Consider the following 27903-nt stretch of genomic DNA (forward strand, 5'->3'; position numbering starts at 1 on the left):
GTTCAATACTCAACACTGCCAATTTTATATTCTGTATCTTGATGAATTTGTAACCTATGGGTTCGGCAGTTGTGCTTGATACACTCCATAATGTGGCAACTGGCATTATGATAGCCTAGATCAACACTGTTCAAGTAATGATCTACAGAATAATTTAATCAGAATGGTTAACTTCGGTTCACTCTCCTTTTAAGTAAGTAGTTTCATATCCTATGTTCAGATTGTTCTGCATCTTTTTTTGTCCAAACGAATGAGTTCAAGCACATTGTTTGAAGGGAATATTGTTATTAATCTTCAAGTTGATTATATCCAAATTAGTTAACTGTCTGGAACTCAGAGTAAAGTGTGGCGTTTGCTATTGTAGTTGGCAATGTCAGAGAATATACTCAGATTTTGGACAATTTGGAAAGGTAGATTTTCATTACTGGTGGTTTACAGGGCAACATTACACCATGGTAAACGCCAATAGATACCATACCTCTGCATATTTCAAAAGCAGCACAGGAGAGGCCTATGGGGTCAAACATTAAATAACATCTGACTGATTTCTTTAACATGAAGTCTTTTGAATTTCCACCTCCAAGTCTATATTCAACATGCTTAACTCCATCCTCCTTAATCTTCCAGATCCAAGTCATCTAATTCATCGTCCAGCTCATCAAGGTCTTCTCCAGTAAAGAGATTTTCATCTACAGGGACACCATCAATGTGACCATCTGCCAATTCTCCATCCACCATATCAACGCTTTCATTATCAACTCCTCCTGAAGCCTCGTCCAATTTATATTCTGTAATAAATTAAATAATGCACCATAAAATGAGAGAAGCTCCAATGAAAACAAGGATGTAGCACACAATTTCCATATGCAATAAAAAAGGAATTAGAAACTTCGGATCACATCTACAACATTTAAATATGCCACCATTTAGCAAATTTGCATTAACTAACATATAAAAAACACAGGAATGGCACGTTGATAAAGTAAAATAAATGGATATTCACCATGAAATTCATTTGCTGTATATTTGCAGTGATGCAAAGTGAGTCAACCCAAGATTGTTCCCTTTTAGAAAAGCCAACCAAAATGGAAAAGGAGGAAGAAAGACTCTGATTTTATGGACTTCAAAGAGAAGGAGGTAGAAGTTTGACCTAACTGATCAAGTTGTAGAATCAATCTGGGTGGAACCCAGAAACAGCAAAGGCAGAAACCATATATACCACCCAACCCAAGGCAGCACGGCGGCACAGCAGTAGAGTTGCTGCCTTACAAGCAACTGAGACTCAGGTTCGACCCTGACGGCTGGTGCTGTCTCTGTATGTTCTCCCTTGGGCTTTCTCCAGGGGCTCCAGTTTAGCCCCATATTGCAAAGACGTACAGGTTTCTAGGTTAATTGCCTCTAATGTGTAGTGTACAGGTGGTCGTTACTCGGCACAGTCTCAATGGGCCGAAGAGCCTGTTTTCACGCTTTATCTCTGAACTAAACTACAGCACTTGTATTGCAGGATTCAATATAAAACCAGTAAACTATTGGTTCATATGAATGGGATATTATAATATTTACAACACTTTTAAACTACAAATAAACTAAGCAAACTAAGTGATCCAGGAATGGCGTGGAGGATTAAGGCACTTCAGGGAGTGTATAACAAATAGTTTCAAAAATCAGAATGCAGAGAAACCAATAAGGCATTGTGCATTGTGCAAAGTTTATTTGAATTGGCATTGTGCAAAGAGAAAGGGTTAATTGATTATCCGGTAGCTGAGAAATAGAAGTGAAAGAATTATATTTTTATATAAAAGGATTTTCTTCAGTCTGAAACAAAACTCATCAACCTGATTACAAGAAACTCCAAAGACATAAGAGCTGGCTGTGATAGATTGGAAAACTACAATAAATAGTAAACATATTTAGCTTACAATATGTTATTTTAAGGCAAACGTGGTTCTGCGAAGGTATTTGCTACAATTTCAGATATTAGAATCGATTGTATGTACTTATGGCAGTTTGCCCTCATGGACACAAACACCTCCCAAAAATAAATGGAGTACGGGTTTATAATGAGCAAGAGCTCCAAGGGTGAGTTTGTAATTGCAATTTATTAGCCAAGTATGTAAACATACATGGAATTTGATTTGTCATACAAAAAAAGCAACAAGATAGTTAGCAAAAAACAATTAGTATTGGCATAATTAATGGGATTCAAACAGGATTAATTGCCAGGGCCCAATGAACTTCACCATAGACTTTTTAAGGTGGTGGCCTTGGGAGTTAAAATAGCATAAGCACTCTTTGCTAGCTAACATTATATCGGTTTGCAAATTGAAAGGGATGAAATGTAATCTTATTACTTGATGAAACAGATGGAATTGCAAATTTTGGGCTAGTTAGCTTGACAACAGTAATTTGAAATAGGTTGGAATTAATTAAGGAAGTGGAAACGTCATTTGGAAAATTAAGTCACTACGATTAAGCAGTTATATTCAGTCATGAAATGGATATCTTGTTTGACAAATCCAAGGATTGAGTTTGCACCTAGCAGATTAAAGGAGAACAATCAAATGCAATGTATCTTCATTATCGATAGGTCTTTGAAAATACAACACACAAGATATTGGAACACAATATTGAATGGATTAAGGAATAATTAACACACCAAAACCAAGTGACTAATAGGCTACTTCTGGGTTGCGAGAACATGATTACTGAAGTGGCATTGAGATGAGCAATGAAGGTACAAAGAATAATTAATTCCATTTCTTATTATCTGTTCTCTGGAATAAGATGAGAATTTCAGCCTTGAAGAATCTAAACTAAAGTAGAAAAGTGGATGGAATATTCCACTTAGCATTTGGTGACCAGCATGAAGATACCAAATTTTTAAATCACAAACACCACTGTTAGCGAGCCAAGATCACACCATATAATGGAATAAGAGCTGGTGAAATCTGTGACTGTAAATACTTTATTTGGACGAGTGCAGATAGATCACCAGGACCTTGCAAGAAACTTACAATTGAATCTACTCACCATCTGTATAATTTGACATTTCTTTGGGTATACTTGCAGAATGTGTTTCTCCTTTCCGGTCAAATCCAGTTGAGACTGTAATGCCAGTCTTATCTATCTCTAATGGGACAAATCGTGAAGCATCAATGTCGCTGAACTCTTCTGCTTCTTCAACCTGGAATGAAGAGAATCAGTTAAAAGCCAAATATGACAGGAAAGCATTCAAAGGCATTGTGTAGTGAGTTACCTCTTCGTCTTCTTCTTGTGAATATTGGGTGTCATCTGCTTCCTCATCATCAGCATTGATCAATTCAGGCCGGAATTCAAATACTTCTCGTCCACTCACCTGGTTGTGAAGAATTATTTCAAATCAGTCTTTGAATAAATATTAAATAGCATCAATTCAATATGTGATGGAAACATCAAATTATACATACGCCAAAAGCTTTGCCAGCATTGAAATCTGCTTTCCTCTTTTCCAGATCTTCTAGAGATTTCTCAATTTTCTCAAGTCTTTTCCTTTTTTTCCATTCCAAAAAGGTTTCAAGAGTGATCCTAGTTACGTCTGGTCCTAAGGCAGCTCTCTAAAATTTAAAGACAAAACTTAACTTACTTTATTTTGATGAAGAGTTTTATTTATGACATCACTTCATAAAGGAGCTTCAACTGTAGTTTATCTTAAATTTAAGATCAATTTAAGATGATCTTAAATTGCTACTGTGTAACTGCTGAATGTATCCCATGTAATCAATGATTCAAAATATACTAAAACTACAAAGCAGATACTTAGTTGAAGCCATCCATGGAGCAGCAGAGAGGAAATTCACTTTGTATACCACTAGCACATTAGATCTTTTAATATTTAGCGTCACCATGTGGATAGAACATGTATTGCAGACAATGCGATGTTAAGATTTTTTATTTCAAGCCAATTTGTTGGTTGATTGAATGCGAATGCAAACAGCTTTGTTTGTTTTCCTGAACCTTATAATTAGTTCCTTTTTAGTTTAGGTTAAAGATATAGCGAAAACAGGCCCTTTGGCCCACTGGGTCCGTGCCGACCAGCAATACCCGCACACTAACACTATCCTACACACACCAGGGACAATTCACAATTTTACCAAGCCAATTAGCCTCAAAACTGTTCATCTTTGGAGTGTGGGCAAAAACTGGAGCACCCAGAGAAAACCACACAAGTCACTGGAAGAACGTACAAACACCAGCACCCACAGTAAAGATCAAACCCAGGTCTCCGGTGCTTCTTCTTCTTGCGTATGGCGTGCACAGCCTAAAGTTGTAGGACAACTTGTTCTATTTAATCTTAACTGATTGTGCACGCCAGGTTGATTGCATTCGTCGAAACAGGGCGGACCACGTGAAGGTTGCAATCTCCTACCCCGTCTCCGGTGCTGTAAGGCAACAACTTCATCACTGTACCACCTTCTACAAAAAAATGTTTTAGCCACGGACAACTCAAAGCAATTAGTAATGGTGAGATTAATTAACATAAAATGCCCTCTCTACCTCTATTTCGATTAAGTCTTCCAATGAAATTTCTTCTTTTATTTCTTTCTTCAGGCTTTTCTTCAAAACAAAGCCCGGCGGCAAGGCATGACGGTACATACAGACGTCTCCTCCCCCTGGACATATCCAAAACCAGCCGTACTTGTTATTCTCTATGGCTTCAAGAAAATGTCTGCAAACCTAATCCGGGAATAAAAAAAAACTCATTCAAACATTTCTGGAAAAACCCTAATTCACTGCAGCCCACCATATTAAAATGTAGTAAATCCTACAAAAAAGTTATTATTCCATTATTCCAATTAAATAAAAAGCAATAATCTGTATAATCGAAAGTCTCATCTTGACCACTTCCTGTTTGCTCTATATATTGATTTTAGAAGAAACGCTACCCTGTATCGCTGTGATTTTTGGCCATCTTACTCAGTCCTCCTCCGCTGAGCCAGCCCCGAGGATATTTCCCATTGATGAAAACTAAAAAAGTTATGAGTGTTTAAAAAAACCTTGAGATCAGCTGATTGGTCCTCTTGCCTGTCAATCACCGCAATGAAGATAACGCCCCTTCCGGGGGGGGGGGGGGGGGGCTATAAAACCCTGGATGACGGGACGGGAGTCAGTCACTCTGCAAGATCGCGAGGGAGAGGCCACGACTATCATTCTAAGCTGTGAATCAACTGAACTGTGAATATGCAATGTACTTGCGCAATAAATGATTTGTTAGCCCTTAATGACAATGCCATGAGTTGTCTGGCCTGCTGCCCTGCCTGTGCTTGAAAGTGCAATGCTTAATTGGAAATGAAATGAAATGACAATGTCATTGAGTTGTTTGGCCTGCTGCCCTGCCTGTGCTTGAAACTGCAATGCTTTATTAGGTCCGACTATTTTGGAAGGAATAGATGTTTTATTAGGTCCGACTGTGTTTGGAAGGAATAAATGCTTTATTAGGTCCGACTGTGTTTAGTCCAAAAGTCCCGCTCATTTCGTGACTTCTGCTTAGTGGCCGGCCCCGCTGACTGCGTAATTTCTGGTGACTGCAGAGGTCGCCCTGATTGCGTAATTTCCGGTAATTGCAGAGGTCACGCTTATTGCGGAAGCCCCACAGTGGAGGCCGCGCTCAGCCGTGTGAGTAGATTCAAGAAGGTTTACTGTCATATATATGGCGTGCGAGTCGGTGAGTGAGAGTGTATGCGCGTGTGAGTGTATGTGTGTGTGAGTGTATGAGAATCCGTGAGTGTATGTGTGTGAGTGTGCGAGAGCGAGTGTGCGTGTGCATGTGTGTGAGTCTATGTGTGTGTGAGGTGGAGGGTGTGTGTGTGTGTGAGAGTGTGTGTTGCGTTTGGGGGACCAGCCCTCCCGTGTGAAGCTGGGACCCAAGTATGAATTAAAATGCAGTTTTTCATTAAATGTGGACCAGCTCTGCATGTTGGAATAAAGTGGCTGCGAATACGGAGAGTCAGAGGAAAAGAAACAGATTCAACAAAGGTTATTCATGTTTATTGGAGAAAGTCACCATTATGTTTTGGCAAATAGCTGGTAACTTAGTTACATTCATATTTATACTCTGAACCTAGAGGATTTGCTCCTTATTACAGGTTGGCAGCCAGTGACCATCCTTCAACACATTGCAAAAATCAGCAATTAAAGAGCAAACATTTGCAGACCACTGCCTCTTTGTAGCAATGTTACAAAATGTTGAGATTTAAAAAATCAAGCCTGTAATTTATCCCATCAGATAAAGCATAAAAATAAGTTTAATTTGACACCTAATTCACTTTCATATCTCAAGTATTTAAAAAGTTATGGCCATTTTCATACTCGGAAATTAGCATCTTGTTCCCTATTGATTTTCTATGGCCATAACAAAAAAGCTGTGATCGCGTGCTGTCAAAAGGCCATAACCTTCTTAAAAATTAAGAGAACTGAATGAAATTTTCAGTTATCGTAGATTGAACCATTCTGAAACAAACATAAAATAATCTAACTTGGATGACCTGAAATTAAAGCATATAATTAGTTAGTTACCCAAGTGTAGCAAATTTCAAACTTCAATTACTAGATCTAAACATCTATCCATTTCTTAATAAATGATTAACGTTTTTAAATAGCACAAGTGTCCAAATAATATTCATAAATAATTCACAATAAAACATTATTTTAAAATCTCATTTACATTAATTTATAGGCCAAATGGAAGGAATTTAGTGTTCAATTGCTGTAAATTAAAGTCCATTTTAAATCGGCTTTCTAGTGGGTTCCTGTGAACGCGCTGGTTTAGAACGTTCACATTGCAGTGGATTTGTGCCCTCAAATGCCCAGAAAAATACTGCGGGATATAAAGAGCCCAAAATGAGCTACTCGCTATAGAAAACTTTATATAAAGGGTTCTTAAGAAGCCCCTTTTAATGTAAAAATAAGGTACATACCTTTAATTGTTTGCTTTATAAAACCCTGGGGCTGCGAGAGGTCGCGGGTTTAGAGAGTGATTTTTAAACTACTATAACTATTATACAAGGCCATAAAAACTAATAATACCTTTTGCGACGGGGTCTTTCAGCGATTTTTCGTTAATGATTTACTAGGCTGAACATTTTCGATTGCAACAGCCTAGTAAAAATCGCGTTTTAAACCCGCCCCCTCTAAACAGCGCCAAAATCGCGCACACGGGGTGGGGCAGATTCTCAGCCACGATTCAGGTAGGCTTTGCAACATACCTACTCTTTGCTGTGTCAAAAATGAGCTTATGCCTAAACGCGTATGCTCGCATGCCTATTTTCCGCACAAAATTAACACACTTCATCGTTGAAATTTACTTACTATTGCGGTTTGCTTCTGTTCTGCATCACCATGTTTTTTATTGACCACTTCCTCCAGTTTTTTAACATCCCAATTTTCCATCGTGTCTAAGGGGAAAAGTATGTTTAGCTGGCCAAGAACAATTAGCATTTAAGTACTTTATCAGCATCAAAAGTGTGCGTAAAGACATAATTGGAATTGTTCAGACCAGGGGTTGGCAACCTTGTTCTACATAGGGGCCGGGACGCATGTCTGTGAGCGGATATCGGGCCACATCTATCACGTGTACACATGGGTCCCGCCCCCATCCTGTTCCGGATGGCAGGCATCAAATCACGTGTTCACACAAGGTAAAAGAAAAATACTGTGGAAACTCAGCGGGTGAGGCAGCCTCATGCAATCCTTGCATGTCTCACCCGCTGAGTTACGCCAGCATTTTTGTCTACCTTCGTTTTTTCCAGCATCTGCAGTTCTTTCTTAAACATGTTCACAGAAGGTGCGCGGCCGTGCCGGTGGCTTTGCGCAGGATGCGATACAGCCAGAGCTCGGCCGTGCTCGGGGCGAGCCAGATGATTACGGGGGAAAAAAATACGCGTGCGGGCTGAATGATTTCGGGTAACGGGCCTCATTTGGTTGCCGACCCCTAAAAGTAGCCAGACCTTATTTAAAACTTTCCAAGGCACAAAATGTTAAAACAGCATGGCTGTTATATAGGACATTGCTGGGGTCCATGTGTTAACATAGAGCTTCAGTCTGATGCGACAGAAGTTTTCTCTTTCCCCTCAACCACCCGATTTTTGACCGCATAGCTCTCCCCAGCCTGGAGATAGCACTATGATAACAATTTCAATGGCCCCTGATCACCATTGAGCTTGTTCAAACAAATCTCCAGACCTGTGCCGCCAAAGAGAGAAAAATATCAACACAAACTTCCATTACATCCAACAGGTAGCGACGAGAGACTGTGGGATCTGCATTGAGGCAATATCCAAACAAGGTGCTGCTAGTCACTAGCAATGGTTTGCTCCCACTATAGTTAGCAGCTCGCCCCAGCCCAGCACATCTTCAAATCACCTCAGTGGCTCAGTGATGTTTCACCAATGCATGCTATGAGAGGCAGAGTTCACCAATGCTTAGTACGTGTGGATATCAGTTTTAAAGCACAGGGATACACAACCGTGAGTGGTCAATCTCGAGGACCAACAGCACTTTATGAATTAGCCATCTACAGTGCAGTACTAGTATGTGCATTTCTCTAAGCCTGGAATGGTGACGCATTTCAAAACAAAGGTGTTTTAGTGAATTGTGTGTGAAATTTATCTGGGGCTGAACCCTAGTTTAAATTTAAAAAAATTGCACAGTGCAAAGCAACGTATAGGATCGGAAAATATAGTAGACTATAGACCAATATTACATTTGAATGTGACCATATTTCCTTAAGAGGTGGTAGAATATTTCAGCTCATCAATTCATGCTGACTCACTAAACACCCCTCCCATTAATTTTCTCTGTAACCTATTCTTTCCTATTCCCTCCACTGATCCCAGATTCTATCAGTCGCTTGCACACAAAGCGTTGCTGCCAACAGCCAATTAACCATACAAATTTTGCACATTTTTGGATTATGGTCAAAGAAAGAATAGCCAAACCACAGACAGTACCCAGGTCAAGATTGAACCGGGTTGGTAAAGCTGGTGGGCAACAGCTCTACAACCAGTGCCGCTGCCCAATAATTATTTGTTTATCCTTCAATGAACATGGAGGCACATAAAATGTAAGAAATACGCACAATATAGGGAAAGATCTTGTCGGAGACTAAATTCAGCAGATGTTGGAATTTGGATCAAAACAAACTGCTGGAGCAATTAAGTGGGTCAAGCAAATGCTACATGACCAGCTGAGTTCCTCCAACTGTTATGGTTTGCTAACATTTTAGGTTGATGATCTTTCATCAGAACTGTTGAAATTTAAACTTCCCATTGAACTGATGACTAGAGCCAAGTTACTACTTTAAAAATTCCAAATAAGTTTACAAATTGCCAGATGTATTCACACATGACTGGTCATAATTTGGTGAATTCAGGATTTACTCAAAAGTTGAAACATAGTGTATTCAGAGCCCTTCACTTTTTCCACATTTTGTTATGTTACAGCCTTATTCTAAAATGGATTAAAATTTTTTTTTTAATCATCAATCTACACATAATACCCCATAATAAAAAAGTGAAAACAGGTGTTTAGAAATGTTTGCAAAGTAATTAAAAATAACTGAAATATCACATTTACATAAGTATTCGGACCCTTTACTCAGTACTTTGTTGAGGCATCTTTGGCAGCGACTACAGCCTATGACACTACAAGCTTGGCACACCTGTATTTGGGTAATTTCTCCCATTCTTCTCTGCAGATCCTCTCAAGCTCTGTCAGGTTGGATGGGGAGCGTCGATGCACAGCTATTTTCAGGTCCCTCCAGAGATGTTCGATCAGGTTCAAGTCCAGGCTCTGACTCAAGGTCATTCACAGACTTGTCACGAAGCCACTCCTGCGTTGTCTTGGCTGTGTGCGTCGGGTCGTTGTCCTGTTGGAAGGTGAACCTCCGCCCCAGTCTGAGGTCCAGAACGCTCTGGAGCAGGTTTTCATCAAGGATCCCTCTGTACTTTGCTCCGCTCATCTTTCCCTCAATCCTGACTAGTCCTCCCAGTTCCTGCCGCTGAAAAACATCCCCACAGCATGATGTTGCCACCACCATGCTTCACCGTAGGTATGGTATTGGCCAGATGATGAGCAGTGCCTGGTTTCCTCCAGTCGTGACACTTGGCATTCAGGCCAAAGGCTTCAATCTTGGTTTCATCAGACCAGAGTATCTTGTCTCTCATGGTCTGAGAGTCCTTTGGGTGCTTTTTGGCAAACTCCAAGCGGGCTGTCATGTGCCTTTTACTGAGGAGTGACTTCCGTCTGGCGACTCTACCATAAAGGCCTGATTGGTGGACTGCTGCAGATATAGTTGTCCTTCTGGAAGGTTCTCCCATCTCCATAGAGGAACTCTGGAGCTCTGTCAGAGTGACCATCGGGTTCTTGGTCACCTCCCTGACCAAGGCCCTTCTCCCCCAATTGCTCAGTTTGGCCTAGCGGCCAGCTCTGAGAGGAGTTCTGGTGGTTCCAAAGTTCTTCCATTTAAAAACGTCAGAGGCCACTGTGCTCTTCGGGACCTGCAATGCTGCAGAAATTGTTTTATACCCTCCCCCAGATCTGTTTCTCCACACAATCTTGTCTCGGAGGTCTACAGACAATTCGTTCATCTTCGTGGCTTGGTTTTTGCTCTGACATGCACTGTCAACTGTGGGACCTTATATAGACAGGTGTGTGCTTTTCCAAAATCATGTACAATCAATTTAATTTACCACATGGACTTCAATCAAGTTGTAGAAACATCTCAAGAATAATCAATTGGAAACAGGATGAACCTAAGCTCAATTTTGAGAGTCATAGCAAAGGGTCTGAATACTTATGCAAATGTGATATTTCAGTTATTTATTTTTAATTACTTTGCAAAAATTTCTACATTTTCCGCTTCTTCATTCTGGGGTATTGTGTCTAGATTGATGATAATAATAAAATAATTTAATCCATTTTCAAATAAGGCTGTAACGTAACAAAATGTGGAAAAGGTGAAGTGGTCTGAATACTTTCTGTGTGCACTGTACCTTTGTAATGGTTAAAGTAATTTACAACATGGCAAACAAGCCTCACGTGGAAACAAAAGGAGCAGAAAAAACCTGGCAGGGAGAACTTCACAAGGATTGTTTGAACAGTTATATGTTAATCAATAATATTTGGCCCAGATATGCATTAGTGAATGTCATGATGAAACACCAGACAAGAAATCAATGGTGTCAAACTTGATAAAGATGAATTAAGATTAAATGAAGAAAACCTCAATAAATTTAAGATTAAAGATGTCTTACCTTTCTCAAGCTCTTCATCTCTGGCATCTACATACATACTGCGTTTTTCACTTTTTCTTTCAAGGGTCAGGTCATGTGAAAACTTGCATTTGTCACCTTTGGTACACTGACCTTGTTTGTAAAATGCACAGACCACAGATTTGGGATCTGCTCCTAGAAGGGAAAAAAAAGTAATATTTGCCATAACCTTTATTCTCACTTGGCTTTTAAAAACTTACTTTGGTGCTGACTTTTTGTGCTCACTGTACAAATGTTGGATGATATTACAAAAAATGTCACTGGGGGATTTGTGATTGAAAAAAGTTAAAGAAATACAATTACAACCAAAATATGTAATTTGCAGCCCAAAAAGCTGGGAGAAAATGTCAAAAGGAGTGATTGCTACTCTGGCTAAGAGCAGCTCGAAGCAGCAGAGGGAGGGCAGACAAAATACCCATTTGTTTGAAATGCACTTCTCGCCGGTATAAAGCGAGAAACACTATACGGCAGGATTAGCAAAGAAATGTTAAACGCCAGCAACATACGGTTCTGAAGCAAGACCCCTATTTTATACTGTTTCAACAAAAAAATCAGTGTCCCCAATACAAATCAGCGATGCAGTTTTAAATTAACCCATGAGCTGTTCCATTGATGTTATTCCCAGGTAATTAAGATGCTGGGGGAAAAACTGCTTTCAGGGTGTCACACAAAGGACTGCAATTGTGATAACTAACCCACCATTCTCTTTCAGCGGTTTATTCTAAACAAATTGTTCCATTAAGGTTGAACTCGCATTGAACAATACAGGATTGAAATAATACAGTAATTTAGATTAATCCTTAATTTCTGCAAAAACTGGTTGATGGTACAAATATGTTAAAAAAAGTGTTTTTGGACTGCCATTAAAATTGCTTCGTCCTCTCATCATCGTATATCCTGCTTCTGATTCCCTTTACAATAGCCTCTTTTATTTCTACTTCAGCTCAATGCAAGTAGAACTTTCTAATGCTATCATCAACTTCTTCTATCCAGAAACAAAATGCTAGACTTGAACCTCCCAGGAAATGTACAGCACAAAGTCAATATTAGTGATAAAAATACAATTCTCTTGCACACAATTATGAGAACAATAACATCTATGCTGGTTACATTTAAATTATTGACCATCTTTCTATGAGAGGTAATCTCAAGGATAGATACAAAATCTTTCCAGGACTAGATAGGGTAGATGCAGAGATGATGCTCCCCCGGTGGGGGTGTAAAAAGCCTCAAAACATAGGGTCGACCATTAAGGATAGCGGCGGGTGGCTGAAACTCCCTGAACGCAAGACTCAGCAGACCACAGCCTGGAAGGGGGTTCCTGCCCCCCTGCTCGTCCCCCCGAAGACCAGAGACTGGGAGGATGGAGCTGGTGACGATGATGTGCATGACTGCCGAAGAGAGGCTGATAGGAGAGGAGAGGGAACCAGGGTTTGCCCTAGCACACCAGAGGTCAACTGCAGGAGGCTGCCCGGGGAAACAAAGATGGATGGGCGAGGAGAGGATATCAGTTCGCTAAGGGAAGGCAACGCCTGGAGCTTTCCTGGAACGAGTACTGCTCATAAAACCTAGAGTGTGGACTGGCCTTCAAAAACAGTGCCAAAACAGGGTGCCTCTTGCACACGGGATCAGTAGACTATTCCTGTACAATTTGCTAATTGGAGATGTACTTGTGTATGGACGGTTCGTAAGAAAATAATTTCACTGTGCGTTTGTACTTCGCACATGCCAATAAAAGCACCATTGATATGAGAAAAAAGGGCAGCGAGTCTATGGAATTCTCTACCCAAGCGCCTATACAGTCTCAGTCATCGAGCGTAGATCAATAGATTTGCGGTTATTAGGGGAATCATGGAATTTGGGATGAGTGCACGAAAGTAACACTAAGTTAAACAGACCCGCTCAGATCTTATGGATTGACAAAGCAGACACGAAAATGCTAAACAACCTACTCCTGGTTTGATTTATTGCTAAACTTTTTAACTTTGCCACTATAATTCTCAGCATTACCACAAACATACAGCATAGGTTGGGCTACAGAAGTTAGGTTTGGGGTGCAGCTGGGAATGAGGCAATGGGAGAGGAGTGGGGTGGAGGGGGGGGGATGGAGTGGCGGTGAGAAGATACTGGATGTCAATGCAGCCAATGTAGTTAATTGCACCAGCTGATTTTAAGTACATCTCTCTCCCTACCAAAGTCTCTGCAGGTCTATGAAGAACTGAAGGATCTGCGAGACTGATATGTTGGACTATTCCTGTTGGCCCAATGTCTTGCGATGCTGTATTGGAGATGCTGCTGTAATAGGAGAAAAAAAAAACAATGTGGGAGATAGACAGTGGAAGATCATGTAATAATTGGGAATGAAATAAGGCCAAATCTAAAGTTTAGACTAAAGTGAGAAAGGGAAGTCAGAATCTGATCAACAGATGAGGAAAGACAAAGAAGATATGAAGCACAAGATCTTATTAATTCAAACAGGCGGTGGTCAAGTGTGGAGAGAAGAATTTGGATATTTTCTTTTACATGCTATTTTTGTTCACTGTAGATTTTAAAGGAATGGTTCAGGCATATTATATTCTGTATGTTTGGAGATAATATTGATAATTACAGCTTAGAATATTATTGGTCTCTGCTCTTTCTTGTCTATTTCCACAAGTTGCATTGAGGTTGTAAATTGATAAGCCATATCTAGCAGGTAAATGATTTACTATGTCAAGATGTCTGCCACAGTGTATGGTTTGACTATTAGCAGAATCAATATTAAACCATGACTACTTCACTACATTTTAGTTAAACACTGTCAAATTGAAGGGCATCAAATCATTTTAAGGAAAACAATATTCTAAGAACTGACAGAGATCATTATCAATACCATATTTTAGGTTAATTTCAAAGGTCAGAGTTGACCGTTGTAAAATAAAAAATACCTTTGCTGATCTTCTGAGCAACTACGACTGGTCTAAAAAGTTCATTAAGCTCTTGGAGCTCTTTCTTTTTATCATCCTTCTTAGATTTCTTTTCATCACCAAAAGGTACCTGAAGAGCATAAACACATTGTAAACAAGCAAGCCTGATGCTTTAAATATTAATTGGCACTAAAAATATTTAAAACTTTTTAAATTCTAAGTGAGAGATCAGTAAAGTCAAGTGTTTCTCGATTCAATTTTTTTTTTCATACTTCTCATTTATTAATACAATGTTATTCAAATTTAATTACTCCAGAGCTTGAGGCATTCCTTGGGGCAACATTAGTAAATACATTTAAAGGGTTTCCCTATGACTTGGCTCATTCTGCTTCACATCATGCAGGCTCCAGCCTTTAATTCACTGTACCTGTTTTCCACCTGCTTGCCCATGCTTGACTTGATTTGTGACAGTTTTGATGAATTTTTGCTGCTTTGCTCCTTTTTTGTTCTTCAGACCAAAGGTCTTATCCTAGAACAGCATAAAAAAAATTAAGTAAACTACACTTAGATAACAACCTATCACTCATTTGCCCACAATGTGTGTCAAACCATGCAATTTAGTCTCTCCCTATTCTTGGTATACTCTATACCATTGATCGATAGTAAGGAAGGCACATGCAATGCTAGCATTTTGAGAGGGGTACAATGCAAAAAAAAAAACAGGGATGTAATGCTGAGGCTTTAAAATGCACTGGTCAGACTGCATTTAGAGTATTGTGAGCAGTTTTGGGTCTTGTATCTGAGGAAGGATGTGCTGGCATTGGAGAGGGCACGGAGGTTTCCAAGAATGATCCCAGGAATCCCAGGGGGGTGGGTAAACTTTTTTAAAATCTTTCCCCTGCACGGAGAACCCGACCTTTTCTCTGTCGGGTCTCCGTTGTCGTTGGGGCCGAGCACAGTGGAGCGGCCTCCAACCGGAACGACCTGGGGATCCAGTCGCGGAGCTGCGGACCTATTTACCATCATGGAGCTGGCCGAGTTCGGAGCGGGAGAAGCGGTGGTGGCGCGCTGCTGCGGCCCGACCCAGGAGATTCGGGGGCTTCAGCCGCCGGCCCGGTGGACGGTGACACCCGGGAGCCCGCGGGTCCCTGCCGGGAGACCGCTTTTCGGGGCTTCCGCAACGGCGACTTCTTTCGCCCGAGTTGCGGGGTTGAGGATGACCTGGAGCGGGACCTTACATCGCCCGGCGCGGCTTTAAATGGCCGCGGGACTTGTTAGCGCATGCCGGGGGCTCCAACGCCAAGACCTGGAGTGCGGCCTTGCATCACCAGCGCGGCTTTATAATTGCCGCGGGACTTATTTACCATTGCCCGCAGGGGGCTTTGACTCTGACATCGGGACCAGAACGAGGTTTGCAGGGGAGAGATAAGACTTTGCCTTCCATCACAGTGAGGAGGAGATTCACTGTGATGGATGTTCGTGTAAATTGTGTTGTGTCGTGGTTCTTCTTCTTGTTTGTATGACTGCAGAAACCAAATTTTGTTTGAACCTCTGGGTTCAAATGACAACAAATAAATTGTATTGTATTGAATGATTGGGTTAACATATAATGAGCATTTGAAGGTACAGGACCTGTACTCAGTTTAGAAGGATGAGGGAGGACCTCTTTGAAACTTACCAAATAGTGACAGGCCTGGATAGAGTGAATGTGGAGAAGATGTTTCCACTAGTGGGAGAGTATAGGACCAGAATAACAGGAGATACCTTTAAAATGAGATGAAGGAACTTCTTTAGTTGAAACTGGAATTCATTGCCATAAATGGCTGTGGAGGTCAAGTCAATGGATATTTTTAAGGAGGAGATTGACATTTTCTTGATTAGTAATGGCATCAGGTGTTATGGGGAGAAGGCAGGAGAATGGGGTTGACGAAAAGGTGAATCAGCTGTGACTGAATGGCGGAGAAGACTTGATGGGCCAAATGGCCCGTTCTGCTCCGAGAACTTATGGTTTGCTGAGGTGATGACAATGGATCCAGCATTAACCTTGTTGTTACTGGTTCTCCAATACAAATGCAAAGAGTTATGGTAGCACAGCTTTGCAATAGCAAATTAAGAGCCATACAACACGGAAAAAGTCACTTTGGCAAAACTTGCCCATGCTGATCAAGATGCTCTATCTACCCTAGTGCCTCATGTCTACTTTGGACCATATTCCTCCAAATCTTTCCTATCCATGTATCTGTCCAAATGTCTTTTAAATGTTATTATTGTACTCAGCTCAACTATCTCCTCGGGCAGCTCATTACATATACCTACCACCCTCTGAGAAAGTTGCCTCTGATGTTCCTGTTGATTCCCCTTATTCAGGGTAAAAGACTGCATTAATCCTATCTATCCTCCTTATAATTCCATACAACCCCTCCAACAAGATCACCCCTCAGCCTCAAAGGGATAGTCCCAGCCTGCGCAATCACTCCTGAGAGCTCAGGCCCCCACGCAATTCTTCTCTGCATCCAAACTCAGACATGGTCAAAACTGCACACAAACATCCAGGTGGGATCTCATCAAGATGTTAATATACAGCATCCTTGCTCAAATATTCATTTCCTCTTGCAAAGGCAGTATACAACAGTTTGCCTTCCCAACTATTTGCAGGACCAAGACCCTCGCTTTCAACAAGTGGTGTGCAAGGAAGCTCAAGGCACACAGTATCTATGCCTTTATGTTAATTCAGATAATAATCTGAACTTGTATTTTAGAACCAAAATGAATCACTGTATCCAGGTCATGCTGAATGTGCGATACATTTGTGCACACTCAACTTCACTATAATCTTTGCATCATCATCACAGCCCTCATTTTCGGTCACAATATAGGTCTCATCTGCAAACTTGAAAATGTCTGTGTGAATAGATGGAATTCAGGCATCAATCCCTGCAGCATTCAACTAGTTACTGCCTACTAATGAGAAAAATTACTGTCTATTGCTGCAGTTTCCTGCTTGTCAACTAATTCATAATCCGCCAGCAGAATACCCTCAAATGTGCTTTAATTTTGTATACGTCAATGACTTTATCAAAAGCCGTGTGAAATTTTCTGTTATTAAATGAACAATAATTGTTTTGAAACTGTTTAGAATTTCTACCGCGTATTCATGCCAGTGGTAGATGTGCAAATCTTATTTGTTGATAATGTTCCAAAAGGCACAAATACATAGCAAGATTCATAAAAGTCAATTTTTTTAGAAAACAGCAAGGGGTTTGAAGTGTAATTTCTGAACTTGTTCTTATTGTATTCATGCCAATCCACGGAACAATCAGCAAATTTTCACAAACATGTGCTTCAGGTTCCCGACAGGTACAAGCGTTTATACAGTCCTAACTTCAGGGGTCTGTATCAATACTGAATCAAATTAGCTTAGCTTTTGCAAAACTGGTAGCTCCACTAAAAATGTGCCAAGTATCACAACTTATCATCATGGTTAAGACAAGGAACATAAATGTTAACTGGCCCTGATGCAGGGTCTTCACCCAAAATGTTGACTATCCCTTTGCTTCTACAGTGCTGCTTGGCCAATTTAGCTACACCAGCAGTTTGATTAAATTCAGCACAAACATCAAAAGCAAATATTAATGGATGAACACCACAGTAATGAATCAACACTCATAAAGGGACATCATAAGGTCACAATTGTAGTAACTGCATCACAGTATGGTATGGCAACTGCTCTGTCTCCGACCGGAAGGCACTGCAGAGGGTGGTGAAAATTGACCAACGCATCACCGGTTCCACGCTCCCCTCCATTGAGTCTGTCCAAAGCAAGCGCTGTCTGCGGAGGGCGCTCAGCATCGCCAAGGACTGCTCTCACCCCAACCATGGACTGTTTACCCTCCTACCATCCGGGAGGCGCTACAGGTCTCTCCGTTGCCGAACCAGCAGGTCGAGGAACAGCTTCTTTCCGGCGGCTGTCACTCTACTAAACAACGTACCTCGGTGACTGCCAATCACCCCCCCCCCCCCCCCGGACACTTATTATTTATTTTTTATTCAAATCGTTTGCTATGTCGCTCTTCAAGGGAGATGCTAAATGCATTTCGTTGTCTCTGTACTGTACACTGACAATGACAATTAAAATTGAATCTGAATCTGAAAAGGTCACAATTGTAGTATTTAGACAAAAACAAAAAGTCATCCAGTTATGATAAAAAGTCATCCACCCGAAATAATGTCTGCATTATACTGCCAAGTTCACAGGCATGAAAACTCGCTGACAATTTCACAGACAAATCAGACTGTCACTGCACAGCACATGGAGTCTAGCAGTGCAGTACAAATTTGATAGAATTCCCTACTGATTATGTGACAAAATCTGTTCACGGATCCTGAGCAAGTTAGATATGGCATGAGGTCCAGAAGCTCATGTATTTTTGTGAAAGTCAAGGACAAGTTACATTTTTATTTGTTGAAACTATCTTGCATCAGGTTGATTAAAAAAATATTTAAAATTTTTAAAAGTTTATTTTTCGAATGACCCAGAATATAACTTTAACTGATAGCAAAAGTGCCATCCTGACTTTGCCGTCTACTAAAACTTGTTTTATAGGTGATATTTGTTTTTATGCACTCAATTACCCCACAGTGCCCCAACACTAGACAATAGGTGCAGGAGTAGGCCATTCGCCCCTTCGAGCCAGCACCACCATTCAATGTGATCATGGCTGGTCATCCCCAATCAGTACCCCGTTCCTGCCTTCTCCCCATATCCCCTGACTCTGCTATATTTAAGAGCCCTATCTAGCTCGCTCTTGAAAGTATCCAGAGAACCGGTCTCCACCGTCCTCTGAGGCAGAGAATTCCAGACTCACCACTCTCTGTGACAAAAAGTGTTTCCTCGTCACCGTTCTAAATGGCTTATCCCTTATTCTTAAACTGTGGCCCCTGGTTCTGGACTCCCCCAACATCGGGAACATGTTTCCTGCCTCTAACGTGACCAAACCCTTAATAATCTTATATGTTTCAATAAGATCCCTTCTCATCCTTCTAAACTCCAGAGTATACAAGCCCAACCACTCCATTCTCTCAACATATGACAGTCCCACCATCCGGGGAATTAACCATTAAACCTATGCTGCAATCCCTCAATAGCAAGAATGTCCTTCCTCAAATTAGGAGACCAAAACTGCACACAATACTCCAGGTGTGGTATCACTAGGGCCCTATACAACTGCAGAAGGACCTCTTTGCTCCTATACTCAACTCCTCTTGTTATTAAGGCCAACATGCCATTCGCTTTCTTCACTGCCTGCTGCACCTGCATGCTTACTTTCATTGACTGATTAACAAGGACCCCCCCCAGATCCCGTTGTCCTTCCCCTTTTCCCAACTTGACACCACTTAGATAATAATCTGCCTTCCTGTTTTTGCTACCCAAGTGGATAACCTCACATTTATCCACATAAAACTGCATCTGCCCACTCACCCAAATTCTCTCTATAATAAAGAAAAATCCCCAAACACCTGTCCTACAGATCAGAAACACTCTTCAGGAGTCAGGTGTGGATTTGTCACTGACCACTGTCCCCTGAAGACTGAATGAACATAAATACAGAGGCTACACTGCAAGATGCGAACCACTGGTTAGCTGCAAAAATAGGATGGCCAAGTTACAGTACATAAAAGAGCAACGACAGTTCTGGAAAAAAAGGTCTTGTGGACAGACGAGACAAAGATTAACTTATATCTTGTGATGGCAAGAGCAAAGTATGGAGGAGAGAAGGAACTGCCCAAGACCCAAAACATACCACCTCAACTGTGAAACACGGTGGTGGGGGTGTTATAGCCTGGGCATTGATGGCCGTTGAAGGTACTGGCTCACTTATCTTCATTGACGATACAACTGCTGATGGTAGTCGCATAATGAATTCTGAAGTGTATAGAAACATCCTATCTGCTCAAATTCAAACAAATGCCTCAAAACTCATTGGCCGACGGTTCATTCCACAGCAAGACAATGATCCCAAGCATTTCCCAAGCATACTGCTAAAGCAACAAAGGAGTTTTTCAAAACTAAAAAACGGTCAATTGTTGAGTGGCCAAGTCAATCTCCCGATCTGAACCCAATTGAAAATGCTGTTAATAATAATAATAATAATAAATTTTATTATCATTGCACATAAGTGCAACGAGATTTGGGTTTGCATCTTCCATCCGATGTCATACTTAAATAACTAATAAAATTTAGATTTAGATATAGATACCCCGAGAAACATGGTTTGTAAAAATAACATCACAACAGTAAAACAGTTTATATGCTGAAGAGAAAACTGAAGGGGACTAGCCCCCAAAACAAGCATAAGCTAAAGATAGCTGCATAACAGGCCTGGCAGAGCATCACCAATGAAGACACCCAGCAACTGGTGATGTCCATGAATCGCAGACTTCAAGCAGCCATTGCATACAAAGGATATGCAATAAAATATTAAACATGACTACTTTCATTTACAAGGCTTTGCTGTGTCCCAAACATTATGGTGCCTTGATATGGGTGGGGGGGGACTATGTATAAACACTGCTGTAATTTCTACACGGTGAAACCAAAATGTATAAAAATGGCCTTTATTAAAATCTGACAGTGCAAATTAACCACATGTGATTTTTTTCTATTACAAAATCTCAAATTGTGGAGTACAGAGGCAAATAAATAAATGATTGGCCTTTGTCCCAAACATTATGGAGGGCACTGTATACCAACTTCTTAGAAGATGGAATGTGTAACTGAGATTCTATTTTAAGAGCCATGAACTTATAATCCATTTTAATATACATAGCTGAATTAAAAAAAATATTAAGAGGTAGGCTGCAAATTGAATATGTCACAAATAACAGAATATGTCACGCAAAGACAAAATTTCAAACATCAAGCATATCTGTAACAAAGAAAATACTCGGCGAAATACAAATCAAAATGAATGGAGACGACTGCAATGGATCTTTGTGGCTATAAAACGGTGCTAAAATGGCACCTCTTGCAAATGAACTCAGTAGGCTGCTATGTACATTCAGTACTGACCGAGGTCGATTGTAGTCTTGCAGAGCTGAATGCAAATAAAAATTCACTGTACTTGCTATACGTGACAATAAAGAAACAATCTAACCATCCCCAAAAACCTTGAACATAAGAATCTAAGATGCACTCAACAACCTCCTTTAGATGAAATAGCAAGCTAAGGAAGGCCCTCTCAGCATTCTCACATGTATTTAAAAGATCCTACAGCACTATTCTGAAAATCAAAAAACACCCTTGTCAATTACCAAAATAAAAAAAAAACCTGTATCTGGTCATTATCACGTCAAGAGCTTTGTGTGTGTGTGTAAATTGGCTGCATCAATCCATAATAATTGCCACGAAAAGCACCATGTTAATTTTTTCACTTTCTGAAGGCTCCAATGAACAACTACCAATGAACATTCTTCTCTCACCGATCTTCTTGATCAGTACACCTAACCATCTTGTCGCTCTATGTAACATGCACATCAATGCCACTCGGCAACCACTAATTAGACTCAGGCATGAGACAGGAAAAAAGAGGAAGTGAGATGGGGGTCCAGGGGGCATTGCCCCCTGGTAGGATTCCAAGGGGCAATGCCCCTGGTGGAGTTAAATAATAATTGTACCTTGAAATGACACCGTTTTCTTGCCTGTTTACCCTTAATTTCTCGCAGGGTCTTCCCCACTCACACACAGGGAACCCCTCATTGCTCACTCACAGCAACAACCTCCCTTACCTTTGATCACACTCACAGGCACCTCCTCACACTCACAGGAAACTCCTCACCTTTGCTCACTCACAGGGATCCTCTCACTACTCTCACTCACAGGGACGTCCTCACCTTTACTCACGCTCAGAGATTCCCCCCTCTGCTCACCAGGGGCACACACACTATCTCTACTTGCTTTAAAACATTTATTCATACCGACAAGGCCCCGGCCCTGCAGCCGCGCCCCAGCCTTTCCCAACCCAGTGCCCACTCTCCCTCTGCCCTCCCCCGGCGCCTCGCTCCACCAGGCTAACTTGTCTGGCGCCCCCTGGATGTCTCCCTCCTCCAATCACCACGCTCTATCCTCAGTCCCGCCCCCTACTTTCGCCCCAGACCGACGCCTCTCTCCTTCAATCACCGTGCTGAATCATCATGCCCAACCCCGCCCCTAATGCCCGCTGACCGACGTCCCTCTCGTCCAATCGGCGCCCTCGATCATCAGTCTCGCGGAGAGCAAAGATACTAGAGGAGCAAGATAGACCACTCGACGAAAAAGCCGCAGTACGGTCATGGGCTCATGGGTAATTTTTTTGGAGCCATTTTGGGAATCAAATTTATGAGGGGTTTTTTTTTTTTAAATGTGCTTCTGTCATGGCGTCCACATCTGCCAGCATAGCGAGCCGTTCTGCTATCGTGCTCGAATCGTCAATGTAACCGATTCGAGCACTTTATAGCAGTCTTTCTTCAAGTTCCCCACTAAAGATGAGGGTAAGAAAAATATATAACTTTCTGTCATGAGGCCTGCTCGATGTCTTCCTGTAGCTCAGATCGCGGAACAGGGGGTAGCCAGAAGAATTGCTCTGATCGCTGGCCAGCGGACTATAACACCCTGAAGCCGCGGTGTGTGGAACTTCTAGTTGCGGGTGCAGCGTGCACTTTCCCTCGCGGAGTCTGGAATTCCTCGCCGGAGAAAGGCTCCGACCGCCGGCCCGCGGCCTATAACACCATGAAGCCCTGGTCTCCGGTAGGAGGCGGCCGATTCGGGACCTCCAAGCCGCGGAGATCCCGAATCGGCTTGTGTTTAAGCCGGTTTGAAATAGTGTTTAAAATACAGGATAAATTGTGTTAAATATATACAATGTACACGGATCAGTGGTTTAAAATAAACGATAAATGGTGTTAAATATACACAATGTACACGGATCAATGGTGTTTAAAATACATGATAAATGGAGTTATAGGGAACAACAACATGCCACGAGGAGCACACATTAAAGCCTTAATTTCCTTCCCAATGTATGATGACTGTCTATCTATTATATATTACTAAAGCTCTGTTCTTGACCGGTTTCGGCTTTCTGTGCTGTGGTTTCCGAGAGTACGCCGCCACCTACGGCCGTCATTTTTGGCCACCTCGCTCAGTCCCCCTCCACCGCGTGTGTGCCGAGGATTTTTCCCGTCTATGAAAATTGACAGAGATATTAATGTTTTTACAACATTCCCCATTCTCTCTGCTGCCCCTGCTGGAGGGAGATGGAGAGACTATAAAACCAGGAAGTGGTGTGCCTCAATCAGTCTGCAAGTGGTGTGCCTCAATCAGTCTCTGCAAGTGGTGTGCCTCAATCACTCTGTAACATGGAGGGCACTCTGAGCTCTGAATGACACTGAACAAATTTCTTCACACCTGTGAGTAAGTACCCTTAATGTGGTTTGAAAATAAAATATGGTTAGTTTGAAATAAAAAAGCACTGCCTGCAAATGGTTGTTTGGGGGGTTTGGGTTCCTCTCTCTCCCCACCTCTCTCCCCCCTCCACTATCCCCCCCCTCTCCCACCGTCCCTCCCCTTCCACACCCCTTTCCCTCCACCCTCCCCCTCCCTGCTCCTCACCCTCTGAGCACCTCCTCTCTCTCCCCCTCACTTTCACCTCTCTCTCTCTCCCCCCCCCCCACCTTTCCCCCCTCACCCACCCTCCCTCTTCTCCTCCTCTCCACCTCCCTCTTGCCCCTCTCTCTGTGTCTCTGCCCCTTCTCTATCTGCCCTAACTCTCTACCCCCCCCCCCCCCCCCTCTCTAGATGTGACTGCAAGTTGGGGCATATGCGTCAGTAGATAAGGTGGTTATGGGGTAAAAGGAGCGAATTAATAATATGAATATAATGTCAAGGGGGTTAATTAGCGTGAGTGCGGGGCGGGGGGGAGATAGTTAGTGTGTGTGACGCTGCATGCCGCCCCCCCCACAACCGCATGTTGGGGGGACAGACCCAACGGGTCTGCACTTGGTCTAGTAACATATATAATTCTATTCCTATGATCCCGACAATGTATTATATAAGATGTGGTACACAAGCAAGTTATTAGAAAGTCTTATTTTATAAATCTAGACTTAACACAATAATACAGGTAGACAAAAATGCTGGAGAATTTCTCCAGCATTTTTGTCTACCTTCGATTTCTCAGCATCTGCAGTTCCTTCTTAAACAATAATAAAGGTATCAATGTGTACACTGTTGTACATTTTTGGTTTTGTTCTTGTTGTAGGGCATGCATGGTATTGTAAGCTCTTCTAATTTAAGATAAACCAAGTCAAGAGAGTTTATTGACATGTGTCCCAGATAGGACAATGAAATTCTTGCTTTGCTTCAGCACAATAGAATATAGTAGGCATGAATAGAGAACTTATTCAGTAGGCATAAATTGACCTATTAGAGGAAAAATGCATCTTCAATATACATATCTCTCCCCACCCCTGAAAACAATTGCATTTAAATGACATATCATCCATTCTGCAGTTATGTAGTTATAATCAGATTTGTTCTTATAAGTTAATGACACAAAGCTGGGTGGCATTGTGAACTGTGATGCTATGAGAATGCAGGGTGACTTGGACAGGTTGGGCGAGTGGGCAGATGCAGCTTAATGTGGATAAATATGAGGTTGCAAAAACAGGAAGGCAGATTATTATCTAAATGGTGTCAAGTTGGGGAAAAGGGGAAGTACAACAGGATCTGGGGGTCCTTGACCATCAGTCAATGAAAATAAGCATGCAGGTACAGCAGGCAGTGAAGAAAGCGAATGGCATTTTGGCCTTCATAACAAGATGAGTTGAGTATAGGAGCAACGAGGTGCTTCTGCAGTTGTACAGGGCCCTAGTGCGACCACATCTGGAGTATTGTGTGCAGTTTTGGACTCCTAATTTGAGGGAGAACATTCTTGCTACTTAGTGAGTGCAACGTAGGTTTAGAAGGTTATTTCCTGGGATGACTGTCATATGCTGAGAGAATGGAGCGGCTGGACTTGTATACTCTGGAATTTAGAAGGATGAGAGGGAATCTTATTGAAACATATAAGATTATAAAGGGTTTGGACACGTTAGAGGCAGGAAACATGTTCCCGAAGTTGGGGGAGTCCAGAACCAGGGGCCACAGTTTAAGAATAAGAGGCAAGCCATTTACAACAGAGATGAGGAAACACTTTTTCACCCCGAGTTGTGAGTTTGTGGAATTCTGCCTCCGAGGGCGGTGGAGGCCGGTCTCTGGATACTATCAAGAGAGAGCTAGATAGGGCTCTTAAAGAATATGGAGTCGGGGGATATGGGGAGAAGGCAGGAACGGGGAAATGATTGGGGATGATAAGCCATGATCACATTGAATGGCGGTGCTGGTTTGAAGGGCCGAATGGCCTACTTCTGCACCTATTGTCTATTGATTATTTGGATACCTTGGGTATGCAAGCAAAGAATTTCAATGCGACTTGTCACATGTGCAAAGTATTAATTCATTCCCAATTCACACCTCAGTCTGCTGGTGCTCCGATGTCAAGGACAAAATGATAAATCATTTTCTTTTCTAAATTATATAATTCTTTCCAAATCTAGATTAGTGGATCAAAAGGAAATTGCTAGGTTGTCAAGTGAACACTCTTTCAACTACAATGACGAAACAAGTTCCTCTTTCATCTCTCGAAAGGAGGCAGAAGGAAACGTATTGAACTTAAGCTGGGGGACAGATGATAGACACAAAATGCTGGAGTAACTTAGCAGGACAGGCAGCGTCTCTGGAGAGATGGGTGACGTTTTGGGTCAAGACCCTTCTTCAGACTGAAACCGGCAGCTGCAGTTCCTTCCTACACATTAATTTGACACTTATCCGCGCTCATTGGAGAGATGGGAGAAGAAATGGCAAATGATGTTCAAACCAGAAAAATTTAATATTGTGCATTTTACTAGGAAATCTAAACCAATCCATCATTCCTATATGTTTAAGAAGGAACTGCAGATGCTAGAAAATCGAAGGTAGACTAAAATGCTGGAGAAACTCAGTGGGTGAGGCAGCATCTATGGAGCGAAGGAAATAGGCAACGTTTCAGGCCGAAACCCTTCTTCAGACCAAGAAATAGGCAACGTTTTGGGCTGAAACGCTTCTTCATATTTAACAACTACAAGTGGCAGAGCTCAGTCTCCAGTATGATAAAGTACCTTAAATTTCATCCACCTACTACTCGTCGCAAGTTCATCAGACTGACAACATTCCACAAGATCAAGAATACCACTATTGATTTATAGATGGAGGACCACATCCAGTTAATCCAAGCACATAGGCCGGTCAACCAGAAGCTACCAACCTGGAAATTATTTCATTCCGCATGGCACTTTCTAACTCGTTTTCCTTCAGGACACCAAGGGATTGGAATACCCTACCAGCCAGTATCAGAGATCTCCAAAACATCAACACATACAAAGATGCACTCCAAAAGCATCTCCATCTCGACTATAGACAAAAAAGCTGGAGAAATTCAGCGGGTGAGGCAGCATCTATTGATCTCCGACTGCGGGCCCTGCTTCTGGCTGCGACGCGGCGGGAACTTTAAATCTTCGACCGTCGGCCTACACCAACCTGAAGCCGCGGTCTCCGGGGGGGAGGCGCTGATTCACGAGTTACCTGGACTTTTACCTGTCTGCACATCTGGACGCCCGCAGTGGCGGCTGCGGAGGGTTGAGGTCCCGACCACGGGGGGAAATAGGAGGAGGACTGGCCAATGCTGTGGTGGATGTTTGTGTTAGATTTATTTATTGTGTTTTTGTGTGTTTTTTTTTCATAGTACCGCTGCTGGCAAATTCATTTCACTTGCACTTTAAAGGAAAAGGTGATGTTTTGGATCGAAACCCTTCTTCAGACTAGCACGTCCACCACCATCATATTGCTGAGTGATGCTCTACCTAGAGCTTTTCAGCGTATTACATCCAGAAGTTGGGAACAGGTCAGCAAGAAGGGGGGTGTAAATCAATGCACGCCAAATCGGAAGAGCCAAATTAGAAATCGGATCAGGATGGGCAGTGGCACTTTGCACAGTATCTGCCCGAGTTACTGCAAGGCCGGGTAGAGGGAGGAGGGTGGCCCGTAAGGGAAGGGTGCGTGGACGGAAGAGGACACGGTGAGAAGAGGTGGGGGGCCCTACCCTACCGCATGGCCCATGGCCGGTGCGGCGTTGCCTTCCATCGCCGAGCCGGGGATACTCAGAGCAGCAAGAGGCGGCCATGCGCGGATTCATCCCCGGCCCACCATGCCTGACCCAGACCCGGGGCCTACACTCTACGTGTGCCGGCTGCTCGCTCACCTCGATAACCTTCTCCTTCTTCTTCTGCTCGTTCTTCTTGCTGGGCTGGCTGGACGTTTTCTTGGGGGGCATGTCACTGTGTCTGCCGTGTCTGCCGCCGCCGCTGCCGCCGCTTCCTTCCCTCTCTCCTCCTGCTCCTCCGCCTCCGCCGTCGTCGCCGCCGTCAAACCTCGATGCCGCGCTCAGGCGCCAGGCCGCCGCCGCGCCGTCCGCTGGGTAATGCCGGCTCGAGCTCAGCGGCCGCCCTGGCAACCACAATGGGGTGGGGTGGGGGAGGCTCGGCGCACGCGCACACGCACGCGCACGCTGTGACCGGCCGTC

At 42.5% G+C, this 27903-nt stretch overlaps 1 protein-coding gene across 1 annotated transcript; it reads right to left on the minus strand.

Moving 5' to 3' along the window:
• Positions 1 to 29: 29 nt before the first annotated feature.
• Positions 30 to 27903, minus strand: zc3h15 (zinc finger CCCH-type containing 15). The gene is made up of 10 exons (XM_055637835.1): positions 27583 to 27903; positions 14640 to 14741; positions 14234 to 14342; positions 11289 to 11441; positions 7345 to 7430; positions 4534 to 4713; positions 3447 to 3593; positions 3257 to 3355; positions 3031 to 3184; positions 30 to 788 (listed from the first exon to the last, which is right to left on the minus strand). The coding sequence occupies exons 1-10, from the start codon at positions 27652 to 27654 to the stop codon at positions 616 to 618; spliced, it is 1275 nt and encodes a 424-aa protein (XP_055493810.1). The 5' UTR covers positions 27655 to 27903; the 3' UTR covers positions 30 to 615.

This window comes from Leucoraja erinacea, chromosome 7 (assembly GCF_028641065.1).
Source record: "Leucoraja erinacea ecotype New England chromosome 7, Leri_hhj_1, whole genome shotgun sequence".
Lineage (NCBI taxonomy): Eukaryota > Metazoa > Chordata > Chondrichthyes > Rajiformes > Rajidae > Leucoraja > Leucoraja erinaceus.